Raw genomic sequence first — 10103 nt, 5'->3', positions numbered from 1 at the left:
CAGTGAGTTCAGTGACTAGGGACGGAGAAAGGCTTCGCGGAGGCAGTCGCTTTGCAGCCGAGGCTTGAAGGATGAGGGTGATTGGGCGGAGAGGTGGGAGGCAGGCCCCTGGGTGATGGGGCTCTCGGAGTGTGTGAGGGTGGCCTGGGAATGAGGTGGAAATGTGCGCGTGGCTCTGTGCGAATGGGGGGAGGTTGTGTGTAGGCTTGGAGAAACATGTTTGGGGAAAAGACAAGGCCGGAGGCTGCTGCGGGGTGGGGGTGGGGGGTGTGTTGTCCTCCCGCCCCGCCCCACTTACGCCACTGCGCGGTTCCGCGGCGCCTTTACCGGAGCCCTCCCGCCGGGCTGCATGGCGATGGGTGACCGCCAGGGGCCGCTGCCTCCGGTCCCCGGTGCCCCCGCCCCTCTCCATTGGCCTTTGTTGCCGTCGGAGCGCCCCGTTTGACTCGTTCCCGTCCGCCCCCTGGGCCTGGCGGTCGCGCCTGCGCACTGGCAGCTGGCCGGGCGCTCGCAGGGGGAGCTGCTGCAGGCTCCGCGGCGGCGGCGGCAACGGAGGCTGCGGGGGCGGCGGCGCGAGCGGCCGGGCTTGGGGGGGCAGCCGAGCCCGGCCCGGGAGCCCAGGCAGCTAAAGTGCGGGGTACCTAGGCCCCTCACGCTGGACTCCACAGTCTCCGGGCCGCCTGACCTCCGCACGGGTATATGGGATGGAAGCGGGACCCTCGGGAGCAGGTAAGGGCCCCCAGGAGCGGGGACGGTGCATGCTCCAAGGACTAGGGGACTCTCGCGTGAAGAGCAGGGTTTCTGAGTGAGGAGGGGTTTCCTGAGTGGGGAACGGGGCTCTTCTCAGATGGGGGGCCCAGTTTGAAGGGGGCTGTGTGCAGTTCCGGGGGAAACCTTGCGAAGGGAGGTCTGAGACGGGGGCCATTTATCAAAGGAGCCTCTATGCACTCGTGGAGGTGGGAAGTGCTTTGGGAGAAGGGCCTGAAAGCACAGGAGGACTCCCGGACGTACCGGGAGGCCTAGGGAGAGGCCCGGCAGGTGGCAGGGGGCGGGCTCCAGGTGTCCAGGAGAGGGGGGTCGACACAAATGGGCCCAGAGCTGCCGCATGCCCTGGGCGGGGGCCCAGCCGGTATGGGTTGGGCTGGGATGATGTCTTTTGGGAGAAGGCGCCAGAGCTGGGCTGTGAGCTCCGCCCCAGCCGGGCCTGACGCGGGGGCGAGGGTCAGGGGGCAGTGGGTGGGGATCCAGCCCTGGGATTCCCCCCCTTAAGTCTGGGGAGCTGGAGTGGAGGCGCCGGAGCATGCGCGGAGGTGGCAGCTGGAAGGGGCTGCCCGATGTGGTGGGGGCGTGGCCGCCCGAACCCCCCTACCCCTAATCCCGCCAGGTTGACTTGGTAAAAGGAACGCGCTGATGGGGGGTAGTCTCTCTTAGGTTATGTTGGCAGGACACAAATGGAAATGGGTCCCTTCCCCATCTTAGGGGTCTTTCGCTTGTCTTTGAAACCTTCAGTCTCAATTTGCCAAGAATAGGTTGAGGGAAATGGACAAGTTTCTTATTCTGCCACTAGGATGAGGAAAGACTGGGATGGGAGCAATGTTTTAGGTTAGGGACAGGTCCTCCTTGAAGACAGGCCTTAGAGAATGTATTGGTTGCTGAGGGACCAAGGCCAGGACCAGGTTTCCGTAGAAGGGATTGTTTGCCTGGTTTGCATGTTTCTGGTTCAATAGTGAGCAGAGTTGGGATCTTTTAATCCAAGCATAATGACCTCTCTATTGAATGTTTCCTGAGTTGACAGCCTAATCTTTCTATGCTTTTATGTTTTTATGGTTGCTGTCCCCTACTGGGTATCTTTTCTTTTTGCTCTCTCTATTCCCCAGAAACTGTCAGAGCCATGTTATTAGACCCAGCGTTGTCAGGCTAGCCTTTTGTCATACATAAGTTGTTTGGGGTAGGGGGAAGTTTATAGCCTTCACCATAGTGTGTCCCAGGTGATAGCCTTAACTTCTCCTTATTCACAGTCAGGAGAAAAAGGAGATTAGAGGGGAAACTGAGGCAAGGCTGTCCCAAGAAAGCCAGAGTCCCTGGATGGGGTGAGGGTGGTGGCACCTCCTGTGTCCTAGGTGTCTTATCTTTTTGGTGACTGGAGCAGTCTGGACCTGGGAATCTTTTAGATCTTGTCTCACTACTTCCATTTGATCTAGAGGGGAGAATAGAATTTCCATTTGGGATGTGAATTTTATTTCATTTGGGACATGAATTTCATTTCTGGTTGAAGCAAGCATCTTTGTCTTTTATACCAGATCTAATACCCTTAAGGAAATAACTCCTGCCAACTCATTCAAGTCATTCATTCAGTGATCTTTAAGTACTTAGTGATTACTTTCACCAAGATGAAAACAACCTTGTGAAGGCTGTATAAGCCTTAAGGTGGAATTCAGGGGGCAACTGACTTCAGGACACTATTAATACTTCCTTTTCCCCTTAGGCCTCCCTCTCCCTTCCATGAACTCGCTTGGTTTTCTGGGCTAGAGACTACTTGCAACAACCCCTGCAGCTAGAGCAGTAGGACACAGAAGTTCAGACGGATTGCTGGGAACGGGCACCCATAGCAAACTGCTTAGGATTTTATTCTGATGAATTCCTAGTGGTCTCGAGAGTGATGAAAAAATTGACTTTTTGTTTTTGGTTGTTGTTACAATAAATAAGCTTCTAGGGAAGGAACTAGAGCCTGATATCTGGAGTTGGCTGTAGCCTAATGGGGCAGCCTTTACCTCATCAAAGGGTGTAATTGAAATTCATTCTGGGAGCTGTGAGTAGAGGGATCCCATAACTGCCTCCTTCCTAGGCTAGGACTATTTTCTTGGAGGTTGGAGGACACAGTACACAAAGCAGTGTATTGTTTCTGGCTTCACTGGGCTTAAGGCCAGATGTGCCTTCTGTGCTTAGGTGTGTTTCAAGCACATATACTGGACTGGGAGCTCCTAGAGGGTGGAGTTGGTGTCTGATTATCTGTGGAACCAACTAATGTCTAGGCCTTGACACAAGTACATCTTTATTTTTTGAATTGAGTCACATTCCATTGTGAACATAAATGGTTAAGTACATTGTATGGATATCTGATAATTTGTGTGTACTTAGTATGTGGATAAATTCTTTTTGGAGAGATTGGCCTCTTCCTCTTTGCTTACTGGACAGCTAACCCAGCCTTGAGTTTGTCTTTTGAATGGCAGTCTTGCTTATTGGTGGGTATGTGGGCTTCAGAACTGCAGGGAAGGGGTCCCTGAGCCAGGCCTTTCGGCTCTTCCTTTTCCTTCTCAGGGCTGGTTGGGGATGGGGGGAGGGGGAGTGTCCTTTTCATAGCCCCTCCCTCCTTGCTTTTGTCTGCAGAGAACGGCCCCGCCCCCTTCCCCCAAGGCCCAAGCTTTGTCCTCTGTGCTGGGGCCCTCATCTGCATCACAAAGTGGCCGTCTGTCCCTGTCTGGGTCTGAAGGGAGTGTCTCCCTTTCTCAGACTAAAAGCTGGGGGCAGGGTGGGGTTGGGGGAACTTTGTACTGCCGTAAGACTTGTAGGAGGATGGGGTGGGAGAGAGGTTCTCTCTTCATCCTGCCTTCCCTAGTTTGGGTATGAAGGGGAGGGTGGGGGCCTCCCTGTTTTCCCAGAGCCTCCTAGGAATGGAGGGTGACTAAGGCTAAGTCTGGTGTGTAGTCCTATTTCTGAGGACAGGAGACTCAGGCTGGAGTGTCTGTCCCATCCCCCATCGTTTCTACCCAGCCCCTAGCTCTAGGGGATGTCTTTCTCCCAAGACTCCGAACAATTATTCAGCCTGGGGAGGCTAAGGAGGTGAATGGAATGTAAGAACTTGAGGAGGGGAAGGGTATCTCTTACCAGCTACTTCCTCTAGGGTCTTGTTTGTTCTGTGCTGGATTTATAATTGTTTCTGAGCAGTTTGCAGGTGTGTGTGCGTGCGTGTGCGCTTGTGCTTGTGTGTTCTTTGCGGTATGTCTACGGATCTGTTTGTTAATATGTGTCTTATCTGTGTGTTGAACACCTCCTGTATGCCAGACACTGGAGATTCAGCAGTGACCAAGGCAGATACATACAGTCTTTGTATCTTTGAAGGACTCACAATCTAGGTTGGTGAGGGGTATGTTTATGAAGGTAAACTGTCCAGTCCTAAGTATGTGTTTGGATGTGTATGTCTGACTATGGCTTGTATATAATTTCTGTCTAGCTCTTTCTACAGTAGGTGGCCAGGTGCTAGTAGTTAAGCTTTTACTTCCCCAGGTAGCGGAGTTCTGAAGGCCTTTTCTCCCCAGGCTGGGCCTCCATTTCCCTGTCTGCGTTTCCCTGTAGGGTAAGCTTGACAGGTGGTTAGAAGGAGACACTGCAGCTTAGCTCTGGGAAGCAGGCCCCTCCCTTGAAGGGTTCTGACCTCTTCCTGACCCCCCCAGCAGAGTATATGCCCCATCCCCCCAGCCTGGCCAACTATGAAAGCAGATCTCTGATAATGGGAGGTTCTCGGCTGTTTTATCCCTCTCTCCTCCCAACTGGGCTGGTCCTCTATTGGCCAGGACAATAGTAGATATGGACAAAGGGTTCTCTTAGGCAGTTTTCCTTTTGTCTTCCCTTTCCCCTCAAGCTAGAAAATAAAACCCGGGGCAGCAATCAGGCTGGTGGCAATAGAGGAGAAAGTTGTGGGAGTTGGCCCAGCCCTAGCCCTTTCTCAGGGGCCTCCGCTGTCTTAAAATTGATCCCTACTGCAACTGTTGGGGCCCTCTGCGTGGAAGGAGGTGTGGGCCTGGAGAGAATGTTGTATTCTTCTTCCCAGAGCCAGTAATCTCATCTTCTCCAGCAGGATAATCGGTGCCCCTCCTTCCTGAGTCCTCTCCTCTAGCCTGCTCTTGCCTTAGTCGCCTGTGTTTAGGCTACCTTCATTCCCTAGATTTTTCTTCTTTTGAACTTTTGCTTCATTCTCTCCCAACTTGCAGCCTTACTTCCTGCCTAGGCTGTCAGCTCTAACCTATCTTGCCCCAGCCCCTATTCCAGCCTTTCCTCCTTCCCAATTCAAGCATTTTTCTGCTGTGACCTCCAGTTCTAGCCCCTTTAGCAGCTCCCTGTTTCAGCCTCTCTCCTTTCCTTGGTCTCCAGAATCTGTCCTGTTAGCCTTTTCTCTTTTTCCAATCTCAGCCATTCTGTCGCCTTAATCTTTTCCCAGACAGTGGCCCTCGTCCTTGCTTGTTGCCCTGCCCCACCCCTTTCCCTGGCACTTGGCCTTCTTTAGGTCTTCCTCCTGCTTGCAGTTGGAGGAGCTTTAAGGTGATGCTTTTTTTGTGTGTTCAGGATGGTGATGAGTGAAGTGAGCATCTAGCTGACAGATAGTAGGGTCTGCTGGATACCTGGTGGAGGCAGATGTCTCAATCTAATAGAGGAAAGAAAGAGCCAAATTTAGTCCCTTTATTTAACATTAATAGGAAGTTATTACATACTCACTTGATGAATTTAAGATAGATAACAAGGGTAATTTTCCTCACTGGAAAGAGTTTTTTAAAAAATGAGCCTGGGTTTCAACCAGTGGAAGTCCTCATTTAGGTTGGGTAGGCAGGAAAGAGGCTTCCCCTACACTCTGCTGCTCTCATTCTAGGAGTCCTTGTGCTTTCTCTGATCAGAGTGGTAAGGAGATTACCAGACTTTACCCTCACCACTCTCTCTGTCTTGTAGCTGCAGGCGCCTACCTGCCCCCCCTGCAGCAAGTGTTCCAGGCACCTCGCCGGCCTGGCATTGGCACTGTGGGGAAACCAATCAAGCTCCTGGCCAATTACTTTGAAGTGGACATCCCTAAGATTGACGTCTATCACTACGAAGTGGATATCAAGCCAGATAAGTGTCCTCGCAGAGTCAACCGGTAAGTGATGCACATTTAAGCCACTAAGTCCAGTAGTCCTTATTTTCCTGAGTTTCACATCCTTAAAAGAATCCAGAGAGGTAAAAGAAAAACTCGTTGAAGGTGATATCACCAAATTCAAGAACATTTTTGAGGAAAGATTCTAACTTAAGGTAAATGTTGAAGTAGATCACTGGATTTGGCTATTTGGAGACTGTTGATACCTTTTGCCACAGCTGTTCTAGTGGAGCAGTTGGGCTAGTAATCTAAGAGTAAGTTAAGGAATAGGAACTTCCCTGGTGGCTCAGATGGTAAGAGTGAGTTAAGGAAAAAGTGGAAGGGGATGTGGTAGGGATAGTGAGAGCAGATAGCTTTTTTCTAGGTAAGTTGACAGTGAAGCATGGGAGAGAAGGAGTCTGTTGGCTTGAGAAGATTATAGGGCTCAAGCCTGCTGCATTTCATTATTTGTTGAAATTAATAAATGAAAAATTTTTAAGAATGAGACGTGGATATGTTTATAAACCAAGGAGCTAGTGTAGAAGTTAATGGTACGGGACAGAGAGGAAAGGAATGAGTGGGATGTTCTGGCTAAGGCAGGACGACATACAAGATACACAATTTGAGGATTTAGCCTTAGAAGAAGTAGTAGTTCTTAAAATTAATTTATTTTGTTATTATTTGACAACTATTCATGAACAGTATAAAAAAAGTTTTTAATATTACAGAAAGAGTAACAGTGAAAAATGTCTCCTATTACCCTGACCTCCAGTCCCCTAGTCCCTTTCCCCAGATGCATTCGTTATTACCCTTCAGTACACTTCCAGATATTTTTCTATACATATACAAGCATATTTGTATACAAACATTTTAAAACACATGGAATACAGAATCATATATCTTGCTCTGCACCTTGCTTTTTCCACTGAGCAATGTATTTTGGAAAGTGATACATATCAGTACCTACAGATGCCTCATTCTTTTATTATAAGATATTTAATAATAATCTATTCAGAAACATTTAGGCAAGTCTAAACTTTTGCTACAAAAATGAAACTCTGTAGAATATTAATAGAGATACATTGTTGCTCTCAAGTATGAATGTATCTGTAAGATAAAGTCCTAGGACTAGAATTGCTGGCACAGTACATTTACAGTTTTTGAGGTAGTGTCAATTTTTTTTTTTTTAAGGTAAGTTGTACCAATTTATATCTTACGGTGTCCCCCCGTATCTGCACCAATTCAGTATATTGGACTTTTTTAATCATTGGCATTCTGGTAAGCAGAGAATTATATCTTGGTCTGATTTTAAATTGTATTTCTGTAATGAGTGATGTTGAACATATTTTCAGATACTTAAAAATTTATACATAGAAGGGATATTTCAAGTGTGAGAGGAAAGAAAAAGGAAAAGCTTGTATATATAAATATGTTTGTTTATATGTCTGGAAACTTGAGGGTGGCCTTGCCTCTACACTGTACTCTTTTCAGAATTTTTAAAGATGCTTTTTGATCTGAGGTAGGAATGGGTTCTGTTGTTACAGGGGTAGCGGAGAAGGTTTGACACAATCCATGAGGATGGGAGTGATCAGAGTTAAAAAGATTGCTGGGCAGCACTGAGGCCTAATTGACAGTAAAAGCGTGTGTTTACAGTTGGATTCCAATGTATATTTTCTGTCTTTTTATCCAGTAGTATTCAAGATGTTTGATTTTGTAAGTGAAGAGGTCAGATGGGTTGGGATTTTGAAGGACAGATGGATACTCTGGAATCTAAATAGCAGAGGACAGGAAGTGAAATCAAGAAAGAGATAATGGAGAGAAAACAGGATGGTAGAACTAAAGGCTTCAGAGAGATGGAAGAGATGAGGTTCTTCTTCCACACTTTATTCCTATTCCAATTCAGGCTTCTTCCTTTACCTTTTTTGATTATCATCTTGGGGATTGGAGCAGCCTGGATTTTTGTTCCTGATTCTGGATAGACCCTGAGATTAAGCTCTTTCCCCCTCAGCCTCCTCCTCTGTTCAGGAGGCGCTCACAATCATTCTTTTGGGTCCTTTGGAGCCTTGGTGATCCGAGGACCAAAAATACCACCTGACAGCACGTTAGAGATGTAGAGTATCAGACTTAACTCTAAATCTACTGAATCAGAATCTGCATTTTATATCTCCAGGTGATTCGTATGAAGCTTGAGAAGCACTGTTATAGAGATTAGTAGCTGGTAGGACAGAATTAGTAGCTGGTAGGTAGATGGGACATTGCCTGGACTTTAAATTACTTCCAGGAGCTAGAAATAGTAGTCTTTCAGCTTCGTCTGGCCTTTCCCATTCTCCACAGGGAAGTGGTGGAATACATGGTCCAGCATTTCAAGCCTCAGATCTTTGGTGATCGCAAGCCCGTGTATGATGGAAAGAAGAACATTTACACTGTCACAGCACTGCCCATTGGCAATGAACGGGTATGGTTGGGAGTCATGCTGGATCTGTGTCAAGGGTCTAGGGAGGGACAGAGGTCTCGTAAGCCTATTTGGAGTCTGGTGTCCGGAGATCCCTTTCATTGTTTGTGCTGAGAAAGTGTGTTTTAGGTTGAGGGATGGGTAGGTGCTTATGTTTATTTAGCCTACTGTATGTCTGTCTGTGTCCCAAACAGACTAAGATTAGACTTAAAACAGACCTAAAGGGCTTCCTACTAAGTGTGGTTGAGAGGGACAGAGAGATACAGTGAGCCAAGGTGGCTGGAGACTTAGGGGCTGGAGTTACTCAGAAGTCTTCATTGTGAGTCCTTATCAGCCTAAGAAGCAGATTCTTGGCAAATCTTAGGGGTTAGGGACAGTAGGGGCAGGGCAAGGAACATTGAATTGTGGGAAAGCATTGGAAATCTTTCACTCCTTTCTCTTTCCTGAAGGTTGACTTTGAGGTGACAATCCCTGGGGAAGGGAAGGATCGAATCTTCAAGGTCTCCATCAAGTGGCTGGCCATTGTGAGCTGGCGCATGCTGCATGAAGCCTTGGTCAGTGGCCAGATCCCTGTTCCCCTGGAGTCTGTGCAAGCCCTGGATGTAGCCATGAGGCACCTGGCATCCATGAGGTACTTGGGGTAGTTAATATCTGGGCTACTAGTGGTGGCAGAAGTGTATGGGAGGAGGAGGGAAATGAGCATATATTTTAAGGTCCCACATTATGCCTTTCAAATAAAAAATTCTTTGAAACCCTACTGTATGCCAGGCAAGTGTGCATATACATTTAGGTGGTACAAAGCTTTGGCCCTGTCCCTTTTAGTTATTTTTGGACCTCACCCCATCTGTCTCTGCAGGGCAGAAAAAGGGTAGAGTCTTGTACAAGGTCAGTCACACAGCTAGTAAACGATGAGAGCTGGAATTAAAGCCCTGGTGTCCTGCCTTCCAGGCCAGGGCTCCTCCGTGCCCAGGATGCCTCACAGGGTGGGGGCCTGTGCCCGAGGGACCAGTTCTCTGCCTGTCCCTGCCAGGTACACCCCTGTGGGCCGCTCCTTCTTCTCACCGCCTGAGGGCTACTACCACCCGCTGGGGGGTGGGCGCGAGGTCTGGTTCGGCTTTCACCAGTCTGTGCGCCCTGCCATGTGGAAGATGATGCTCAACATTGACGGTGAGTGGGGAGAGCTATGGAGCCAGGGGCACCCTGCGTCCAGTGACCACACTCCCAGCCTCATCCCTCCCAGCTCTGTAACCACACTCCTAGTCTGATCCCTGCAGCCCTGGGAGCCCTCCCCGATCCCTGTACCCTATGAGGAAGAGGGTGTGAAGAGCAGTGCCTCCCTTGGTTCCGGAAGACAGAATCTGAGTTGAGCTGTACCTCCCCTGTCCCCACAGTCTCAGCCACTGCCTTCTACAAGGCACAGCCAGTGATTGAGTTCATGTGTGAGGTGCTCGACATCAGGAACATAGACGAGCAGCCCAAAGCCCTCACGGACTCTCAGCGTGTGCGCTTCACCAAGGAGATCAAGGGTGAGGACCCAGCCAGGTGGGGAGGGGAATCAGCGCTCCTTTCTCTTTAGTTCTAAAAGGAAATCCCCTTGGGATATATTCAGGCGAGAGGCCAAGCCTGGGCACATGAGCAACCTTTTCCAACTCTGACAAGCAGTGTGTGTATCCCAGGCCTGAAGGTGGAAGTGACCCACTGTGGACAGATGAAGAGGAAATACCGCGTCTGTAATGTTACCCGCCGCCCTGCCAGCCATCAGACGTAAGTTGA

General features: G+C 49.1%; 1 protein-coding gene across 3 annotated transcripts in view; it reads left to right on the top strand.

The window, feature by feature from the left end:
- The first annotated feature begins 493 nt into the window (after positions 1-493).
- The window catches only part of AGO1 (argonaute RISC component 1), a 34353-nt gene continuing 24743 nt past the window's right edge, over positions 494-10103 (top strand). Inside the window, exons 1-7 of one of the 3 annotated variants that reach the window (XM_043461921.1) lie at positions 494-729; positions 5719-5902; positions 8213-8333; positions 8780-8961; positions 9361-9497; positions 9722-9856; positions 10007-10094. In XM_043461921.1, the coding sequence (XP_043317856.1) occupies positions 705-729; positions 5719-5902; positions 8213-8333; positions 8780-8961; positions 9361-9497; positions 9722-9856; positions 10007-10094 (872 nt within the window). In that variant the 5' untranslated portion in view covers positions 494-704. Of the gene's footprint in view, positions 730-5718; positions 5903-8212; positions 8334-8779; positions 8962-9278; positions 9498-9721; positions 9857-10006; positions 10095-10103 lie in introns of those variants that run through there. The other 2 variants (XM_043461920.1, XM_043461922.1) reach the window with 2 other exon arrangements.

The sequence above is a fragment of the Cervus canadensis genome, chromosome 2 (genome assembly GCF_019320065.1).
Source record: "Cervus canadensis isolate Bull #8, Minnesota chromosome 2, ASM1932006v1, whole genome shotgun sequence".
In the NCBI taxonomy this organism is placed as follows: domain Eukaryota; kingdom Metazoa; phylum Chordata; class Mammalia; order Artiodactyla; family Cervidae; genus Cervus; species Cervus canadensis.
This window is presented reverse-complemented; position numbering and strand designations above follow the sequence as displayed.